The sequence below is a fragment of the Oratosquilla oratoria genome, chromosome 3 (genome assembly GCF_046742065.1).
Source record: "Oratosquilla oratoria isolate Oo_2021 chromosome 3, ASM4674206v1, whole genome shotgun sequence".
Taxonomy (NCBI): domain Eukaryota; kingdom Metazoa; phylum Arthropoda; class Malacostraca; order Stomatopoda; family Squillidae; genus Oratosquilla; species Oratosquilla oratoria.
Window position 1 is genome coordinate 67,293,801 of NC_134779.1, and position 22,500 is coordinate 67,316,300.

A 22,500-nucleotide genomic window follows, 5' to 3' on the forward strand; every position below is an offset into this window, starting at 1 on the left:
ATTTTAAAGACCTGTATCAAGTCACCTCTTGAGTCTATGCTTTTTTTAGGGAAAACAGATTCATATGTTTTAGTCGATTTTCGTATGATTTATTTTTGATATTTGGAATCAGTTTTGTGGATCACCGTTGTACTTTTTACAGTCTATGCTTTTTTTAGGGAAAACAGATTCATATGTTTTAGTCGATTTTCGTATGATTTATTTCTGATATTTGGAATCAGTTTTGTGGATCACCGTTGTACTTTTTACAGTCTATCAATGTCTTTAATGAGATTCAGTGACCATACGGAAACAGCATATTCCAAATGTGGACGAACTAACGATTTATATAGCTTGTTAATGAGTGATGGACTTTTGAAGTCAAAAGTTCTAGAATCTTATTTGCTTTCTCAGAGGCTGAAATACACTGCTTGGATGATTTGAGATCGTTACTGATAATTACGCTGATATCTTTTTCACTATTCACTTTTGTTAACTAATTTCCAAATAACTTGTAATCGTACTTACTGTTATTTTTACCTATGTGCATTACCTTACATTTACATGTGTTAAATTTCATTAGCCACTTTTCAGACCATTACTGTAATTTATCTAAATCTTCTCGAATATCTAATTGGTTCAAGTAATCATTTGCCATTCCGCACCGTTTTGTATCATCAGCAAATTCGGAAACAGTAGATTTTAGTCCATGGTCTATATCATTTATATATACTATGAATAGAAGTGGCCCAAGAACAGAAGCCTGAGGAACTCCACTTGTAACATTTTTCCATCTAGAAGTTTTTCCATTTAAAACAACTCTCTGTTTTCGATCATTCAACCAATTACTAGTCCAACATAATAGGCTACCACTTATTCCATGTGAAGCTAATTTAGTAAGTAGTCTTTCGTGTGGGACGGTATGAAAAGTTTTTGCAAAGTCTAGATATATTAAATCCATATTGTTTCTTTTGTCATAATTCGAGATAACTGTGTAGAATTCGAGTAAGTTAGTGACGCAAGAACGTTTCCGTTTGAAACCATGCAAGCTATCATTTATCAAACGATTACTTTCTAAATGATGTTCGATAGCATCTCTGATGATAGTTTCCATTATTTTTCCTACGATTGAAGTCAAACTTATAGGCCTATAGTTATTTGGTTTCTTTTTGTCACTTTTTTTTTAATATGGGAGTAACGTTAGCTAGCTTCCTTTCTCTTGGGACATCTCCGGATATGATGGATTTCTTGAAAATAATTTCTAATGGAACAACAATCTCATTTTTCATTTACATTAAGATTCTTGGATGCCAACCGTCAGGCCCTGGTGTTTTATTAACTTTGAGTTTATCTATACACCTTCAATTTTTTCTTTTGTTATATTTACCGTAGTGAGTAAGTTTACCTTAGACTTTTCCCATGTTTCAGTTTGGAGTTCACTTTAGGTGTTTTGTTTACGAATACCGAGCTAAAATAATTGTTTAAAATATTACACATTCCTTCATTTGAATATTCAATTTAACCGTCAGCAGATAATAGTGAACCAATGTGATTCCTAACAACCTTTTTATCTCTAATGTAACTATAGAATTCTTTGGGATTCTTATTGGATTTATCAGCGATATTCATTCCGTATTGTCGTTTTTTTTTTTCATTGTCATTTTAAAATCTCTCTGTATTGATAGTCATGAAAATAAAGCACAACATGCAAATTTATACCAAATGTAAACATTTCAATATGAAAACATATACTGCACATACATACATACATGCATACAAGCATACAAGCATACATGCATACATGCATACATGCATACATGCATACATACATACACCAAAGTCTTTTTACCCCTTACAAGGGAGGTAGAAAAAAGGCATAAATTCCACTCTCGCCCTACCATTCACCGACCTCCTTCCCTCTTATCTTGGCTCCTCCTGGATGACGGGTCATCCCTACATCTCGCCCACTGCCCTGGGTCAGAGGCAGTGTCGCAAGACACAGCACATCCACAGCAAGGCCGCTTCATTAAATCGGCGACCACGCCTCATGCAGAATCACATACTCCCTCAACATCACCCACCATCTACCTTTCGTGCGTCACAGCATCATCCATACATAACCATTCACCCCTATCTATGCCATCTCCCATCCTTTCCCAACGCCCCTTTTACCCCAGCAATCCATCTCGTATTTGAGCTACCCCTCATGTTCACTTCTTCCACGTCTGCCCTCCACACCTCTTTTACTAATGTTTCTTCACTCATTCTTTCCGTGTTCTATCAAGCTTAGTTACCCCAATCAGTCACGGCATTTACCCCTCAGCTATAATGTGTTATTTTCATTGATATAGTGCAAAAACTATTTTCTATACCGACAAGCTTTATTAATAGAGTCTCTTAGCTTTAGTAACGCCACCACGTCTCTCTACATCTCCCATGTTGGTGGGGTACGGGCCTGCTCTAAGCCACTATGCCTGGGCATTGGTGACATGATAATGTCACTTACTTTTGTTAATGTTGTTACAGGGAAGGAGATCAATGTAAAGAGAAAAACAAAACAAAATCTTGCTTTTATTTACCTTATTTCACAAGAAAACACATATTGGGCATTCTCAAATGTAAAAGAGAAAATGATTAGACGCTCAACAGTGCAGCAAATACCTTCTCTACGAGGTGAATAGGCACGATAGCCGTTGAAAAAATAAACAGTGGTTCCTTCCCGAACCAAAAACAGAAGGATTAGACATATAACTGTTTGCCGATTAGTGACGATTCCTCCTAGGAGGACCACGGCCAGGAAAGCCTATGGGCTTCCTTCTTCCTCTTATACAAATACCGTCGCTGTTGAAGTCCGACTCATCCCGAAGACAGAAGAGCCCCCTGCCGCAGTTCCCATGGATGAACCAAGGACCTCCACACACCTCATACTGGGCCTGTAGGGGCGGGTTGGAAGGAAGTAATACAATTGCCTAACGACAGTGAGAAAAAATATACAAGACAAAAATTATGATATCAGGCACCTGTCACCCATAACCAGCGGTCACAGGACTGGTAAGGGAGAAATTAGAGGGAGTAGCAGAACGGAGGGATAGTGTACAAGTTAAAAGTGATCAGCGTTCGTCCTGGAGTGGAGATTAATCTCAATCTTAAAAGAATGTTGAGTGACTCTGGTCGGGAAGGATAACACTAAAGCCCAGGAATGCATTAAAACCAGAGCAGTGGGTGGGGATAGGGGTTATTTTTCACCCACAAGGAGCTGAGACAGTACAGTCAATAATGGGCTCTTGGACAGAAGTGAGGTGGGTGAAGGATGGATTAAAAATGCCGATCTATTATGCACCCTCCCCCAACACACACACATACATGACGATGAAAGGGTTCGTTCCTGCATGGAGAGTTTCCTTTGGATGAAGACAGTCGTTCGGTGTCAAATTGGAAAAAAAAAACAGGAGCCGATGATTTTTAATGTAAAAAATATATATATTTCAAGGCTGGAATATGGCTCCATATAAAAAAAAACACGAAAGGCCATTTATATGTTGCATACTCAAGAGGATAGTTTAGAAAATCTCGACAATAATGTGAACGATGACTCAATAATTCTAAATGCTACGAGGATTCACTCCAACTCCGAACCTTTGAGTCAACTGTTGTTTGTTGATGAAACTATGCTTGTAGCCGGGTAAGAGCAAAGTCTAAAACAGTTAGAGACGGAAATCAGGATGACATATGATAGGAGAAAGTTGATGCTAAATGTGAAAAAAAATCGGAGGGAATAGGTCAAACAACAAATACTCAAAAGTGGGAAAAAGGATAACTTGACAGTTAACTCACTTTGGCGCAGACCGTGCAGCATCCGCAAACGTCACTTTCGGTCCCCGCTGGACAGGTGAAGGGGTTCAGGGGCGTGCAGTCCGACTTATTACACCGAGGGCATGACAACCCTTGGATCCTGAGAGAGGGATAAAGGACATAGAGATGAGGGACGGGCATTGTCATTGCGAAATCACCATGTCTTCAGAAGAAAACAGAGCCCAGTGAAAAGTTAGAGCAATGAAAAGCTTCAACCTATCATCGACTATTGTTCCCTCACCCACACATTAATCCCTTTCATCACCTTAGTAAACGGGATGTGACGAGGTTTCCCACTTGCCGTACCTTTGGACGAAGGCGATGATACCCAGGAGCAGGAGCAGGAGGTGAGGACCCGTCTGAAGACCCATGTTGACTGTAACGACGTTCCCTCTGGCCTCTGCGGGTGTGTAAAGAGGAACTGACGCTCCCTGGCGACTGAGGCGACTTTTAAGTGGGCCAGAGGCGCGGTGCTGGGATTCCCCAGATTCCTCTGAAGCTTTTTTCCTTCTCTGAAGCCTTATTTATTTATTTATTTATTTATTTATTATTTTTTTTTTTTTTTGCAGGTTGCCACATGCACGATCTATCTCAGATTGCCCATGGAATCCTCAAATTCCTCTGGAGCTTTTTTCCTTCTCTGAAGCCTTATTTATTTGTTTATTTATTTATTTATTTTTTTGCAGGTTGCAACATGCACGATCTATCTCAGATTGCCCATGGTAAATCGTTCAAGAACTCAGGTATGTGGAACAGTAAAAAACGTGAGTGGTGACGGGAAAGGAAATAATATTTATAATAATGATAAATGAATAAATGGATAACATTAAATAAAGTCGATGTCATCAATGAGTGACGAAGTGGGCCAGCATCGGAGCCTGTTACCAGGCATAACTGCATAACATTTATGTGGTTTATATTTTTTAAGGCCATCAGGGACATGCCATAAGGTGCCTTAGTATGGAACGGTTCAACACACACACGCACGCACGTATGCACACACCTACTAAACCAATTTATTTAGCACTTTGAGCAATATGAAAGGGTGAATCTATACTCAGCTGTAACTTCATCGCAGCCAAAATTGTAAAGAAATCAGAGTTAGTGTGTAACTTTATATCATATTACCTTTATTCTTCGTAAAGCATAATCGAGTGTTTGTGACTTACATCTAGTTTAAAGAAAATAAAAGAAAGGCACTTACTTGGATCATATGCCTCTCTTCCGCCTCCCTATCTTTCCCTCCCATTTCTTACAAACCATTATTCCTTCGACTGAATAAAATCGCCTGGTGGCAGCCAGAGCAAACGTACAAGTTTGAAGGATTGAAAGAAAATATTCTGGTCGAACGTCTTACTATTTGTTTTTGTATTTAAAAATCAGATCCTTCCCAGACTCCATTCCATCACTTAGATTAAATGAAAATATGGTAACGACACTGGCCAACAAAGAATTTTGACACAAGAGAATATGACACTTGTTTTTTATGCATTTCTGCATTCTGAATAGAATTCTAATGTGAAAAAATGTATCACCCATATTTTTGTGTTCCAGTATACTCCTATCTTTTGTTTATAGAATGATCGCCATCGTGTTTTCGAATACTTTCTGTCATTTCTATTTTCGGAAATGATGTCCAGTATGTTATGGAGGAACATGGTCACACATATATCACAAATGAGTGGCGCTTGTTTATTGACTCTTCCAAAGGAAGATTGAAATCAGTCTTATTCCATAATGGAAGCAAGTTTCCTTCTGTTCATCTGGCTCATGCAGCTAACATGAAGAAAACACATGAGAATATGAAGTTTCTGTTGCAAAAGTTAAGTATGAGGAATTGAAATGGAACATCTGCGGTGACCTAAAGGTTGTTACACTTTTACTTGGAATGCACATGTACTACACGATTCCACGATATAAGCTAACAAAACAAGATCTCACGGGACAAAAGGTTACACCGTTGAAGAAAAAATAAAACGACAGAAACTCACAGGTTAAGCTCACGGTGTTGTTTCATTTAGACATTTCCAAGTTGGGTGCTCTCCTTTTTCAGCGTTACCAAATGGACGTTTCCCATTTGACCCTTTTCAAAAATTGGCTATAAAACAAATATTATCATTATAAGGGCTTATTAACATTACAGTTTTGTATATGTACCAATGTTGCCATGATGAGATAAAGGGTGAATATGACCTAAAATGCCTCAGTTTCATATATATATATATATATGATACATATGTACACACACATATATACATATGAAATTTATATATAAATATACATACATACATACATACATATATATATATATATATATATAAGTATTGAGTGGTAGGGTGGTGAGATAAACACCGAGAATCGTTTAAGTTTTTATTAATTGACGTTTCGCTCTTAACAGAGCTTCTTCAGTGTACAAACATGAAAAGGGAAATAAAAAAAAATTATACCTTACATCATTCCGCGTTCCTTCCTTAACCCACCCCATCCCTCCCTCTCGTACCCTTCAACTCCTGTAGGACCATCCAGCCGGACATTTTGGACAGCTTAATAAAACCATCCCGATGGTTACAGCAGGGCTGGGATGCTATGAAAGCTGCTTCGACTATTTTTCGTTTTTTTTTTTCTTGTCTAGCTCTTGTTTTAACATTTCCACTCCGTCCCAGTTAGGTAAATGTCCATATTTCTCCGCATGAACAACCAAGGCGTTTGATGTTCTGTGGGCCCTCAGGTCACTCTTGTGCTCATATGTCCGCTTGTGTCGGCCTCTTCCTGTCTTCCCAAAGTAGTTTAAGTCACAGCCACCACATGGGATTCTGTAAACCATGCTGTTGTTATTAAATTCTTTTCTACCCTTACCTCTCACTACTTCACCTATCTTCGTACTGGATGTACTGGTGATCTTCAGCCGTGCTCTGCGGAGTAAATGTCCTAACTCTTCTGTGTGCTAGGAGTTGGGAACCACAATAAAGCCACCTTCCTTAGTCTCCTTTATCTCACCCTTTCTATTTTTCATTATTTTAAGCGCTATTTTCTTCAAACTATGGAGTAACCCTTCTGGATATTTAAGTCCTGAGAACACTTTAAAAATATATTTGACCTCCCTGTCAATATGTTCTTCACTGCATACCCAGAACGCTCTGAGAAAAAATCCAATTACTACTCCTCTTTTATCCTTTCACTATGTGAAAATGTGATCAATCATTGACTTTCTACTCATGAATCCACACTGATAATCTCCTATTACACTCTCTGTGTATAACTTCAATCTGCTATATAGTACTTTAGCAAGGATCTTATAACCAGTCTGTAACAGTGTAATGCCCCTGTAATTTATACATTCGTTTTTTTATTTCCTTTTTTATGTAAGGAGTACTTGTATTATCACTCCTTCATTCCATGATGATGGTATACTTTTCTTTGTCCCTTTGTAAGAGGCCGGTAGTTGTACGAATGGAAATGAGCCTGCCTGCTCGCCTGCTGTTTTGATAACATTGAGGTGACGCTATGTCTATGTAAACACACCGAAGGTGGTGACTGTCTTATAATCGATGATGTAATCAAAACTCTATAAGCGCAGGTTAGCTTCGTTTGACAAATGCTGAGGTAAACAATATTGCTAGTGGCATTGTAATGGCTTTCCGAATTGGTGCAAGGTGGAGAAGGAGAAAAAAACTATTGGTGCATGAATTCAAAGGAGTGACATTTATTTGAAAAGTCACCGGAGATTGGATTAGAAAAATTAGTGACGTCAGACGAAGGTAGCTTAGCGTAGGATACGGGATCTCGTCAGACGAGCCAGAGAGACGATCTAGAGAGACGAGCCAAAGAGACGATCTAGAGAGACGATCTAGGGAGACGATCGAGAGAGACGATGTAGAGACGAGAGAAAGAGATCCCGTGTGTAACCAGAAGGTGAAATTACAGTGAAAGAAGAAAGAAAATTCACCGCCCTTTTATTAACCCAAAGGACGAGAGAACTAGGCACGGGGCCTAGAAAATAGTGAGACTACAGGAAATACAAGGCATTGGGTCTACTGCTTAAGAGGAACTTGAATATTTAGTGAAATTCGGGTAACGAAGGCAAGGGGCCTTTAGACGAGTGGTATTACAAGTCAATTATACGTGTAATAGTCGACGGCCGACAGCGGTGGTGACAGTGGTGACAAGGGGTGGTGAAAGTGGTGAACAGCGGTGCGACGAACGAACTGAGTGTTAAACACCTCCGAAGAGAAGTGGCGCAAGAAGTCTACGGGAACAAGACAACCAAAATCAAGAGTGTATTAGTTCCAAGACGACTACGAGAGAAATCTACAACTTCAAGTAACTGCTACGATGGGAACAAGCATTCTTCAAGATTATTCAAGGTGATCATCATCTACAAGGCGGTCTTCAAGGCAGAGTGTGTGATGGAGGAGGAACAACGTCGTTGACGAATGACAAGACCGTAGAAGGACGTCAAACCAGACATTGACATCACGAAGCGACATCGCAAGCAGCCAGGCTAAAGCAAGGTATTAGTAATAAGTATGAGTACCCCTCAGAATTCTAACGTGTTGAGACACGAAATTCACACATCAAATACAAATATTCCAAAATTCACAGGAGAGTCTAACACATATGGTGTAAACAAGTTCCTCAACCTCATAGACACTCTTATAGTTAGTAAAAACATTACCAATGAGAATCGTAAGATTGAGATTCTCAAGGAGAATATAGATCCAGAGCATGGAAGGGCGAGGTTTGTCATTAACTTCCAGCAAATGGAAGAAATTAATCAATATGATAATTACAAAACGGCCTTTCTCAAACATTTCATGTCCAAATGTGATCAGGATCCTATTAGATCATTGGTAAAAATTATTAAGGAAGTTAGGACAAGTGAAACTGACACAGAGTACTTAGCTAGATTAGATAGATGGTCAAAAGACATGAATTCTATCTTGAAAGATTCAGACTGGATAGAAAGATCTAGTGAGATGAAAATCTCACAGGTAATCAAATTGATTACATTTAGTTTATTGGCAAAGAATTCTGATGACTTAACAGCAGAAAGGCTGTACAAGGATCTAAAATCAAATATAAGTTTAGGAGAAGTAGATTATCTTCTTCAAGGATACAGTGAGACCAGAACAATAAACCCATATGTAATGCCTATAAATCAACAAAGCCAATATAGGAACTCTAGAGAGTTTAAGAAAACAGAAGTAGGACATAGGCGACATGCTAGAAGTCCATCTAGGGATAGGGATACCAGAATTCTATGTTTTAATTGTAATGCATGGGGACACAAAGCACAAGAATGTTTTTATGGGATTATTTGCAGAAATTGCAAATACGAAGGTCACAATGAGTATCAATGTAGGAACCCTCCATTCTGTATTTACCATAATATAATCGGACATAGAACTCATGAGTGCCGGAATTTTCGGGTACCCCCAGGGCTAAGAGGAAAACCCCCAGACACAGAATAAACAATTTCAGACCTCCCCATATATATACCGATAGGCGGTATTGTGTTAAATATGGGAATGCAAGGGAGATGAAAGAAACTGACAAACTGATAATTACTGTTGGTAAAACTTCTGTAGGACCTCTCATTGCGGGTAAAGTGTTTAATAAGCCTATTCAAATTTTTATTGATACAGGGTTAATGTAATTACTAGTAAAGTTTTAAACCAGTTGAACCCAGGAGTGAAAATGTTGGAACCAATCCGTTACACATTGCAAGGTGTAACTGGAAATCAGTTAAAAACATTAGGTAAGATTGAGCTAGAAGTTGCCTTATATACAAATGAACAATTGTACATCCCAGTGATAGTGGTAGAAGAGTCTGTTTTTCCAGGAGATTTATTGATAGGATTTGCAACTATGAGAAAAGAAAACATGGTAATTTGTCCTGCTGACTTAGGAATTTTAGTGAAGTCACAGTTAATCCCATTCTTAAATCAACCAGACTTAAGACCAGTGACAGGAATCAATGAATCCTTAGATAACATTTCTATCTTAGATAGCGTGACCGAGCGGTCCAACCCTACAGAAAGTAAAACAATTTGTGAACCCAACTCAGAAGTTCAGGAAGTCCCAGAGATCACTAAATTATCGACCACAGATGCCTTGAGAATTGCAGATTGCGGATTAACAAGGTCGACATTGTTACATCCCATGTCAATTAATAAGGTTGAAGTGTGTTTGAAAGGAATCAATGTAGACTCTGAAGTAATTACAGTCCCAGAATCAGTTAAAATTAAAGGATTGAAGTGGGACTCAGGGATTTATAAGACAAATAAGAACAGAGTAGAAGTATTAGTAATTAATACTATGAATAAAGAGATAGTTTTAAAGAAAGGTACACAAATAGGATGTATTCAGGTGTGTACTAAACCTATTAAGATTTTAAATGAGAATAGTGAGGAGATAGAATTACCAACTTCATCAATTTGTTCAGTTCAAGAAGGCATAGACTTAAGAAATAGATATAAAGAATTATTACAATCAACTAATTGCCCTGAGTTGGATGAAGCTTTATTTGCTTTGCTTATGAAACATAAAAAAAGCAATTGCTTTGCCGGGGGACGCCTTAGGCAAAACAACTGTTTTAAAACATCACATTAAGTTAAAACCAGGAACACAACCTATCTACATACCAGCCTACAGAGTTCCTCACTCTAAATTAGCTGTAGTAGATAAACTCATCACTGAAATGCTATCACAGGATATTATTGAACATAGTAAAAGCGAGTGGAATTTTCCGTTGATCTTAGTACCAAAGTCTGATGGGACTATGCGACCAGTTATTGATTATAGGGAATTGAATAAACACACCATTCGTGGCAGGTTACCATTACCCATTATCGGTGACATTTTGAGAAGTTTGGGAACTGAGAATAGATATTTTAGTACTATAGATATCAAATCAGCTTTTTGGCAAATAGAATTGCATGAAGATTCAAGAGAGTTTACAGCATTTTCTACTACAACAGGACATTATGAGTTCAAGAGAATGCCATTTGGGTTATGTAATAGTCCATTAACTTACATGAGATTAATGAATACTATTCTAGATGGATTGTTAGGAAACACTGCCAGTGTATTTCTAGATGACATTTTAATAGTTTCTCAGACTGCAGTGGAGCACTTTAAGAAATTAGATTTGATATTCTCAAGACTAGGAGAAGCTGGGTTAAAAGTAAAACTTGAAAAATGTAAGTTTTTGCAAGACAGTGTCATTTACTTAGGACATAAGATAGACAGACACGGACTTAGTACAGTAAATTCAAAGGTTGACGCTGTCAAGAATTTTCCAGTTCCGACCAATGTAGACAAGGTTAGGAGCTTTTTGGGATTAACAGGATATTATAGAAAATTCATTCAAAGTTATGCTGACATTGCTAATCCACTAAGTTCATTGTTAAGAAAGGACTCAAAGTTCATGTGGGGACCTGCGCAACAGCAAGCTTTTGACAAGTTGAAAGATAAACTCACGAGTTCACCTATTTTAATTTTTCCCGACTATGAAAAAGAATTTATTCTTTGTACTGATGCCTCTGACATAGGATTAGGAGGCATACTAATGCAAGAGAGAAATAGAACTTTAAAACCCATAGCTTACACATCCAGACTTTGTAATAGTGCGGAGAGAAACTATTCTATAACTGAAAGAGAAACTTTAGCAGTAATTTATTCTTTAGAAAGTTTTAGGGATATGATACTAGGGTATCCCATCAGAGTTTGGACTGATCACACAGCTATTCAGAACTTATTTAAGCATACGAATCTTAGAGGCAGACTTGCTAGATGGTTTGCGATACTTCAGTGCTATGAAGTTCAATTTGAATATATTCCGGGTAGAAGGAATGTAGCAGATCCACTTTCTAGAAACATTAGTCAACCAATGACTGGGACTGGGTTGATTAATTTTGTTTGTAGTATAGAAGAATTAGTAACTTTAGATGAAGAAATGCTAATAAGAGAACAGAGAGATGATGAGACATGTGATTCAATAATCAAGCATTTGATGAACCCAAGAGGAGATCCTCCAAAGCTACCAAAGGGGTATAAGATAGAGGAATTTCATTTGATTAATGGAATATTGTATAGGAAAAAATTTGTAAATGGGAAAGATATTTCTAGAGGTCAAGTAAATCAGTTGGTTATACCACAAACTCTGGTAAATGAGATATTGAAGTTACTTCATGATAGTGATTGTAGTTCACATCCTGGAAAGGATAAAACTTATAGACAAGCACAACTTAAATACTTTTGGCCAGGAATGAAGAAAACTATATATGATTATATAGAAAACTGTGTAAAATGTGTAAAGGTGAAGGGAAATACACCAAAACCTGCTCCTATACTCACCTATCCCATTCCACAGAAACCTTGGGAAAGAGTTCACATGGATACATTGGAATTACCAATGTCCGAGAACGGCTTTAAATACCTATTTGTTGCTATTGATTATTTTTCAAGATTTTGTATATTGCAACCCATTATCAATAAGAAAGCTGAAACTATTGCTCCCGTAATCTATTATCAGATAATTTGTAATTTTACTACACCTAACATCCTAGTTTCAGATAATGTGACTTTATTTAATAACAATATATTTGAAAATGTATGTAATTTATTCCACATGATTTAAGTCATTATTATCGTTAACCATCCCCAAAGTAATGGAGTAGTAGAAAGGTTAAACAAAAAGATAATTATATGTCTTAGAACCCTAATAAGTCCTCATAGTGTAACTTGGGATACTTGGATTCCTTGTGTTAAGTGTACCCTGAACAATCAAATTAATGTAGCAACTGGTGATACACCTCATTTTATAATTTTTGGGGAGGACAAAACTCTGCCATATGAAATGTTGACTGCAGAGCAAAAACCCATATATGATATGGATGATTATATATCCAATAGGATAAATACTCTTCAAAGTATTCACCAAAGAGTTAGGAAACATATGCAGGTGTATTCACAAGAGATGAAGGAACAACAACACAAAATAGCTCATAAACTAGAACTGAAAATTGGAGAATTAGTAATGGTCAAACTAACCTCACCCAATAATAAACTTTCACCAAGTTACACTGGTCCATATAGGGTAATTGATTCTGCAGGTGGAAACAAGTTTAAACTTAAACATTTAGAATCAAGAGAAGAATTGATAGGACATTTAGATGACATAAGGAAAATTAGCTTGCAGATCTATGAAGATGATTATAGTAATACTTTGTGCATAAATATTAATAACCCTGGAGAATATGGAGAATATTATAATGATATTTTTCAAGAGTTGAACATTAATCTTGATGTATTTTACAGATAGTATTGACCATTTGTATGTATTTGGGATGGGAGACCTAAACAACTGGAACTTGGTGTCAAGCAGATACATGGAAACCTAAAGCCCAGGATCTGCTGTGGTCAGACTTGGAACCTTAAGGACTTAAGGACCTCTCATCTGAGTACACACATGAGTATTGTGACCATTTTTAAAGTAATGAGACTGTCTTTGAAAATTAAGTGTGTTGAAAAAAAAAAAGAATATTGAACAAGAAGAGACACTCAAACTCTAGATTAGTGTGTTTTGCAAATTAATTGCTATTGAAAAGATGATAAACCATTCAAATTGAAAGTTAGTACTCATAGTGAATTTTCTAATCAATTACATCCTTTCTGTAGACAATCTAAGAGAAAGCATGATCTCTTTTGTGTTCCGAGAAATTCGCATGAACTCTCTGGTTAGGAATATGTCTGTTATGAACAATTGTCATTACCAACGAATTTGGTAGACCAGATCCCTCATTGTAACATACAAGGATCTCATTACCTGTTTTTCCATAACAAGACAAAGGTATCAATAAATTGTCCCGGGTTGAGTCCTAAATTGGATTTGGTTGAAGGTCTTGTCTCTATTCAAGATAACTGCGAATTGCATGCAGACACGATTTCCACCATTTCTAATACCCTTAATACAATGCATATAACCGAGGACACCTACATTTCAACCTTCAACTTCACATTGCCTGAAAACTCTCCTCCTTTGAAAATTAAGAGAAGACCATTGTCAAGATCTCCCTCAAATGATCTACATATACTACCAATCCTTATCATACCCTTACTTTCAGTGTTAGTGGCAGCACTGATTGCCTTTGTTGTATTCCGGAGATTGGCTCTGTCAAAGCAAATCAACCATGTAACCCCTTAATTCAATGCCTTATATATATTGAGATGCATGTTATTCACATTTATAAGTATTATGTTTATGTATTATTTCCAATTTATTGCATGAATGATGTATTTTGGAGGGTAGATTAACAATTACGCAAGGGTAGAGTAGCTTACTCTAGAAATATATTAGTGAGCCTGTAAGAGGGAAATAAGAAATTGGTCGGGACGACCAAGGGTAGCTGCCGAGCCCTGTAAGAGGCCGGTAGTTGTACGAATGGAAATGAGCCTGCCTGCTCGCCTGCTGTTTTGATAACATTGAGGTGACGCTATGTCTATGTAAACACACCGAAGGTGGTGACTGTTTTATAATCGATGATGTAATCAAAACTCTGTAAGCGCAGGTTAGCTTCGTTTGACTAATGCTGAGGTAAACAATTTTGCTAGTGGCATTGGAATGGCTTTCCGAATTGGTGCAAGGTGGAGAAGGAGAAAAAAACTATTGGTGCATGAATTCAAAAGGAGTGACATTTATTTGAAAAGTCACTGGAGATTGGATTAGAAAAATTAGGGACGTCAGACGAAGGTAGCTTAGCGTAGGATACGGGATCTCGTCAGACGAGCCAGAGAGACGATCTAGAGAGACGAGCCAAAGAGACGATCTAGAGAGACGATCTAGGGAGACGATCGAGATAGACGATGTAGAGACGAGAGAAAGAGATCCTGAGTGTAACCAGAAGGTGAAATTACAGTGAAAGAAGAAAGAAAATTCACCACCCTTTTATTAACCCAAAGGACGAGAGAACTAGGCACGGGGCCTAGAAAATAGTGAGACTACAGGAAATACAAGGCATTGGGCCTACTGCTTAAGAGGAACTTGAATATTTAGTGAAATTCAGGTAACGAAGGCAAGGGGCCTTGAGACGAGTGGTATTACAAGTCAATTATACGTGTAATAGTCGACGGCCGACAGCGGTGGTGACAGTGGTGACAAGGGGTGGTGAAACCATATGAGCTGTATTAATTCATTTAATTTTCTTTCTAAAACTTCTCCACCTAATCTTAAGAGTTCTATTGGGATATTATCTTTTCCTGGAGCTGTATCACTATTTAAACCTCTGATGCATTTTCTTATTTCTTCTAGCGATGGTTCCCACTGGCATTCCTCTGGTCCTTGTAAATCTTATATATATATATATATATATATATATATATATATATATATATATATATATATATATATACGTATATACATATATATATATATATACACATATATATATGTGTCTGTGTGTATACATATATATGTGTATATATATATATATATGTATATATATATATATATATATATACATATATATATATATACATATATATATATATACACATATATGAATAGGTGCAAGAGCGTGCGCAGGAGGAGGCTAAATTAAAGATATTATAAATATATGGTTAATAGTATATGGTTATATCAATATACTCACTTTAAATTGTCCGCATGAGCATAGACGTACAATATCTACATGAGTTACATTTTGACTTTTATCAATCATACACAGATATACCATAACTTAAAATTTTAACTAAATCATAAGTCCATTTGATATGATGTGGGCCACTGCATCAGGTTGGATTGAATATTTCCAATCTCTAATTGTGCATTTCTACCGTATGATAAAGGAAAAAAGAAAAACGACAGAAACTCACAGGTTAAGCTCACGGTGTTGTTTCATTTAGACATTTCCAAGTTGGGTGCTCTCCTATTTTAGCATTACCAAATAGACGCTTCTCATTTGACCCTTTTCAAAAATTGGCTATAAAACAAATATTGTCATTATAAGGGCTTATTAACATTACAGTTTTGTATATGTACTAATGTTGCCATGATAAGATTAAGAGTGAATATGACCTAAAATGTCTCAGTTTCATATATTATATATATATGTATATATATATATATATATGTATATATGTATATGTATATATATATGTATATGTATATATATATGTATATGTATATATATATGTATATATATATGTATATGTATATATATATGTATATATATATATGTATATGTATATATATATATATGTATTGAGGAATGGACGACAAAATAAGTGGCAGGGTGTTGAGATAAACACCGAGAATTGTTGAAGTTTTTAGTAACTGACATTTCGCTCTTAACAGAGCTTCTTCAGAGTGTACAAACATGGTCAGGAAATCAACAATTTTATACCTTACATAATTCCACGTTCCTTCCTTATCCCACCCCATCCCTCCCTCTCGTACCCTTCAACTCCTGTAGGATTATCCAGCCGGACATTTTGGACAGTTTAATAAAACTATCCCAATGGTTACAGCTGGGCTGGGATGCTATGAAAGCTGCTTCGACTATTTTTCGTTTTCGGCGACTCTACGCATGTAACTGTTGGATTAAACAAGTAGAAATTAGTAATCCTGGACTTTATTCGAGTTCTAGTGTAGAGAAATAGTTCAATCGCTTTATTTGAAGAAGTACTTATGTACTAGTTAGTGTTATTCACGTATCCAACTCAGGTAATCTATACAGTCAGGTACCATATCTAACTTCTCTTTTGTATCATCATATCCTATTAGATCGATCTGTGAGGCATCGGTCTGTCACTCCTCCAGCTCAACGACGCGCCTTGCTGTTCCTACTTTGGAGGTCGCTGGTTATTTCCTCTAGAATATTTCATATAATTCGTTCTACTCCATGTGTGGGTGGGATCGCTAGATCCCACGAGTTTAGTTATGACGCTGCATTTCGCCGCTGTATAGTTACGTAATACTGAATGACCTTTGTGATCTTACAATGGAGTGACAACAATAAAGATTGTCGGATGGAGAGCTTCCGGCTCATAACAAAAATAAAATAATCAAATCGAACAAAGAAATGATGATGATATAGCTTATCGTCACAAACTCCCCCTATCGGAAGGCTAGGACGATGCCCCTCACAGAGGGCTTTGTAGCGTGGAACTTAATGAACCATACCCTTGGTTCAACTTCGCCGGTGTCAGAATTCGAACCGCCATCCCCTCGACCTTTGCCGGAAGTAACGACGCCCTAGCCCGCTCAGACAGACATCTCAACACGTTGCTTTGATGTTTTCATGGAGCAAGTGTACGTCGCATTGCCTCTGCGGGGGTGGGTGGGGGGGTGATTTTATACATTAACTAGGCAGTTGGTGATGTTGTTCCTACTTACCTCAAGGTTAAATATACGTCTTGACAGTCTAAAACCATTATTTCACGTCTGGTTAGCATTCATTATGGAAATGACTAGATTTAATTTTATAAGGTTTTTGCTTCAATCTGAACCAACATATCGTCAGCCTCATAAAGAAAGTGCCTAAGTCATTTGTCCAACTTTTCAGGTAATCGAATTTTTTTTCTTCTATTCTATTAATGTACGTAATGCTCTTCCTAACGTAATTTTAACCTACTCAGACACTAAATAAAACATTGGGAATTGTACCACAAGGAGCAATAAAAGATTGGTTTAGAAAAAAAAATCCAGAAATTGACGAAAAATGACTTGGGCAATTTTTTTTTTTATGAGAGTGACTATATTGCAAATATGGACGGACTAATGAGTGATGCAGTTGATTGATGAGAGCAGAAATTTTGTAGTTAGAAGATCGAGCTTCCTCTCCTAGAATCTCATATTCTCTGACGGAGAGACAAAATCCTTTTTACTCTCCGCTTTGATTTTTTTTTTTCAGATAAGTTGTAACTCTATTTAATATAATTTTCATCTGAACCACACTTCCGACCATTGCTCTATTTGATCTAGAATAGATTTTTTTTTCATTTCCAGCTGATCTGAGAGATTGTTATTCCGCACAGTTTAGAGTTAGATTTTTGCCCACGGTCTTTCTCATTGATGCATACACTGAAAAGAAGTGACCCAAGAATGGAACCCTTAGGATTTTCACTCTACTCTTCTTTTCCAGTTAGTGGTTTCACCTTTGAAAACAAGTCGCTGTCTACGACAGTTGAACGAGCTTCTGATCCTACCTAGCAATTTTAGTAATATTCTGATTACAGATGAGTCAAGCCACCGTTATGAGGTACAAAGAATGTGTCATGTGTGGTTAGTCCGGTCCTGCATACTGAACTCGATGGCATCTTGGGAAGGAGGTGAAAACTGCCTAGGTTAACTACTTCGTTGTGGATACGTAATTTGTCTTACAGTTTTCCTTATATGACGCCTGATTCAAGAAATTCGCAGGTCGTCTCAGTACAAGCACATTGTGATCATGGAAGATTTGAACTATAGAAATATTGACTGGGAAAGTTTAAGGGATTATGAAGTTTTTTTTTTTTTTTTTTTTTTTAGACAAGCACCCGGACCTGGCTTCGCCAGGTGTGCGTAGCCTATGGCGTAGCTCGCTTCGCTCGCTCTTCATTAGAGTACATATAATTTTTGCTATTTCGTAACATATTACAAAGGAGTCTTCAAAATCTCCCGAAGGAGTCTCTAGTCTCCAGAAGTAGTCGTCAAAGTCTCCCGACGTCAAATTCTCCCGTCGTGTGTCTCTCTCTCTCTTTCTCTCTTTCTTTCTCGTTAGGTCAATCATAAAGGCAATACATTTTTTTAATCGTTTATGTTATGTCACATAGGACCCGCGGAAATTCCACGGTTATTCAACTTTTAAGTATTACAAAGGAGTCTTCAAAATCTCCTAAAGGAGCCTTCAGTCTCCAAAAGGAGTCGTCAAAGTCTCCCGACGGTGTCGTCAAATTCTCTCGCTCTTTCTCTCTCTCTCTCCTTCTCTTTTTCGTTAGGTCAATTATTAAGGCAAAAAAGATTTTTGAATCGTTTATGTCATGTCACAATAAACATTTATAGACGTTTGAATACTGTTTATTTATTTGTGTATTTATTTATTTATTTCCTTATTTTCGTGAAGTTCTGTTAGGAGCTCAGAAAGCAACGCGACATGACGTCACACGTTAAGCTTTGAATAAATGGAAATTCCACGGGATTTACGAAAGAGTCTTCAAAATCTCCCGAGGGAGTCTTCAGTCTCCAAAAGGAGTCGTCAAAGTCTACTGACGTTGTCGTCAAATTCTCCCCTCGTCTCTCTTTCTCGTTAGGTCAATCATAAAGGCAATAGAATTTCGGAAGGTGGTCATAAAAACGCCAGGAAATTTTCAAAACTGAAAAACTTTATTTTTTTTATGTATATAGATTCTCTTGGCAATATTTCGTAAAGATTCTCTTAGCAATATTTCGTAAAGATTCCCTTGGTAATATTTCGTAAAGATTTTCTTGTTAACATTTGGTAAAGATTCTCTTGGCAGTATTTCGTAAATATTTTCTCATTAATATTTCGTAAAGATTCTTTTGTCAGAATTCCGTAAAGATTCTCTTTTTCTTGTTAGCACCACTTTCTTTTTCCATGGTAATATTAGTGTTTCCGGTGATGACTCATTTTCGGGTTGGGCCCTCCGTAGGAGGTTGGAAGGTTTAGAGAGAAAAAAATTCTCTTGGCAATATTTCGTAAATATTCTCTTAGGTGTGCTTAGCCTATGTCGTCAAATTCTCTCGCTCTTTCTCTCTCTCTCTCCTTCTCTTTTTCGTTAGGTCAATTATTAAGGCAAAAAAGATTTTTGAATCGTTTATGCCATGTCACAATAAACATTTATAGACGTTTGAATACTGTTTATTTATTTGTGTATTTATTTATTTATCTCCTTATTTTCGTGAAGTTCTGTTAGGAGCTCAGAAAGCAACGCGACATGACGTCACACGTTAAGCTTTGAATAAATGGAAATTCCACGGGATTTACGAAAGAGTCTTCAAAATCTCCAAAAGGAGTCGTCAAAGTCTACTGACGTTGTCGTCAAATTCTCCCCTCGTCTCTCTTTCTCGTTAGGTCAATCATAAAGGCAATAGAATTTCGGAAGGTGGTCATAAAAACGCCAGGAAATTTTCAAAACTGAAAAACTTTATTTTCTTATGTATATAGATTCTCTTGGCAATATTTCGTAAAGATTCTCTTAGCAATATTTCGTAAAGATTCCCTTGGTAATATTTCGTAAAGATTTTCTTGTTAACATTTGGTAAAGATTCTCTTGGCAGTATTTCGTAAATATTTTCACATTAATATTTCGTAAAGATTCTTTTGTCAGAATTCCGTAAAGATTCTCTTTTTCTTGTTAGCACCACTTTCTTTTTCCATGGTAATATTAGTGTTTCCGGTGATGACTCATTTCCGGGTTGGGCCTTCCGTAGGAGGTTGGAAGGTTTAGAGAGAAATATTTTTTTTATGTTAGTGAAGTGGAGATTCTCTTGGCAATATTTCGTAAAGATTCTCTTAGCAACATTTGGTAAAGATTCTCTTGGCAATATTTCGTAAATATTTTCTCATTAATATTTCGTAAAGATTCTTTTATCAGAATTCCGTAATTCCGTTTTTATGTATATAGATTCTCTTGGCAATATTTCGTAAATATTCTCTTAGCGTGATTTCGTAAAGATTCTTTTGGTAATATTTCGTAAAGATTCTCTGAGTCTGAGTCAGATGTGTACCCGGGAGTTAGTGTTTCCGGTGATGACTCATTTCCGGAGTAGGAGGTTGGAAGGTTTAGAGAGAAATATTTTTTTTATATATTGATATATACCCATGTTGTTGTGTATAGTAACCGTATAAATCGTTTTCTTCCAGACCGTCCCCGCGCCAGATCACTGTTAAAACACTCACCCCGGTCCATGACCCCCTGTTACCTTTTGTTCGGGTCACGCACTTTCGTTCAGAAATTTTAGTTTTGACCATTTCCATTTTTATTTAATTAGATAGATTCTCTTGGCAATATTTCGTAAAGATTCTCTTAGCAATATTTTGTAAAGATTTTCTTGGTAATATTTCGTAAAGATTCTCTTGTTAACATTTGGTAAAGATTCTCTTGGCAATATTTCGTAAATATTTTCTCATTAATATTTCGTAAAGATTCTTTTGTCAGAATTCCGTAATTCCGTTTTTATGTATATAGATTCTCTTGGCAATATTTCGTAAAGATTCTCTTAGCAATATTTCGTAAAGATTCTTTTGGTAATATTTCGTAAAGATTCTCTAGTTAACATTTAGGAAAGATTCTCTTGGCAATATTTCGTAAATATTTTCTCATTAATATTCCGTCAAGATTCTTTTGTCAGAATTCCGTAATTCCGTTTTATGACTCATTTCCGGAGTAGGAGGTTCGAAGGTTTAGAGAGAATTTTTTTATGTATACACCCATGTTGTTGTGTATAGTAACCGTATAAATCGTTTTCTTCCAGACCGTCCTCGCGCCAGATCACTGTTAAAACACTCACCCCGGTCCATGACCCCCTGTTACCTTTTGTTCGGGTCACGCACTTTCGTTCAAAAATTTTAGTTTTGACCATTTCCATTTTTATATATATAATGTGATACAAGATAATTTCCTAAAACAAATTATGACCGATCCTACGAGGGAAGAGCATACTCTGGACTCACTATCAACAACAAAAATGAGTCTAACGAGAAATATAAAAGTAGGAGATAGTCTAGGCTCTAGCGATCAAGAAATAAGGTTTAATATCATATGGTAAAATCAAATCACTTGCTAATTTCAGGAGAGCCATTGTTGATGAATTGAGAAAGCGTTTAGGGCAATTGGTCACTTACGAGACCAACCCAGAGGACTATGACAGGGTAAGGTAAACGGTCAGCCCGGACATCATTGGCGCAGTCAGGTGTCGGGTCCCGGAGGATGAGATGCGTTCCTTTGGGTCAGGTCACTCACAAGCGTGAGGTCAGAAGTACAGTCAGTAATCCGGATGAAATGTACAGTAACCTATCAGTTTTGATTTTGAATGCACAAAAGAAACTTATTTCCCCCCAAAACAATAAGGTCCAATACTAATACTACCAAATGGGTGACAGATTGGCTGAAAATCGAAATCGGAATAAAAAGAGGGCTTTAGAATTAAAAACGAGGAAATACACCTAAGGTCTAAATATAAGACTGGTTAAAAAGAACATGCGCACAGCGAAAAGCAACCATGAAATTAAAGTTGCCAGACAAGCGAGATCCAACCCAAAGGACTTCTTTAATATTTACAGAACAAAAAATAAGGAAAAAATATGCCCAATTAAAAACGACGAAGATGTCATGATAGATTCGGAGGAAAGAATAAGGGATGCGACTAACAAATCTTTTCTCATTGTGTTTACAAAGGAGAGGTTAGATATGGCAGGAGAACTACCCGAAGTCACGAACCTGGCAGGAGGCAGTGCCGAGGTTAAGACTCGGCACGAGGAGTAGTTAAGATCAAGGCCCTAGTTGTATATAATCTCCGTAGCTCAACAAAGTCAACCAGAAACTTTACCTTACCCTCAAACCACCACTACATGTGGCAAAACACATTTGTTTTGTTACACTGGTGGGCAGTGGTGTTCCCACGCCAAATCCGAAGAGAGGCCCGATTAAAATTGCCGTCCTCAGCCG

The 22,500-nt window shown here is 37.0% G+C and overlaps 3 protein-coding genes across 3 annotated transcripts in view; 1 reads left to right on the forward strand and 2 right to left on the reverse strand.

Annotated features, from left to right (window-relative positions):
* LOC143023734 (single insulin-like growth factor-binding domain protein-2) overlaps nucleotides 1-22,500 on the forward strand; it is a 190,555-nt gene that overhangs the window by 56,420 nt on the left and 111,635 nt on the right. The gene's annotated exons all lie outside the window — the stretch shown is intronic.
* Nucleotides 1-22,500, reverse strand: part of LOC143023613 (venom protein 302-like) — a 63,319-nt gene that overhangs the window by 34,822 nt on the left and 5,997 nt on the right. The gene's annotated exons all lie outside the window — the stretch shown is intronic.
* LOC143023704 (venom protein 302-like) lies at nucleotides 2,538-4,330 on the reverse strand. The gene is made up of 3 exons (XM_076182316.1): nucleotides 4,138-4,330; nucleotides 3,814-3,931; nucleotides 2,538-2,912 (listed from the first exon to the last, which is right to left on the reverse strand). The coding sequence occupies exons 1-3, from the start codon at nucleotides 4,200-4,202 to the stop codon at nucleotides 2,742-2,744; spliced, it is 354 nt and encodes a 117-aa protein (XP_076038431.1). The 5' UTR covers nucleotides 4,203-4,330; the 3' UTR covers nucleotides 2,538-2,741.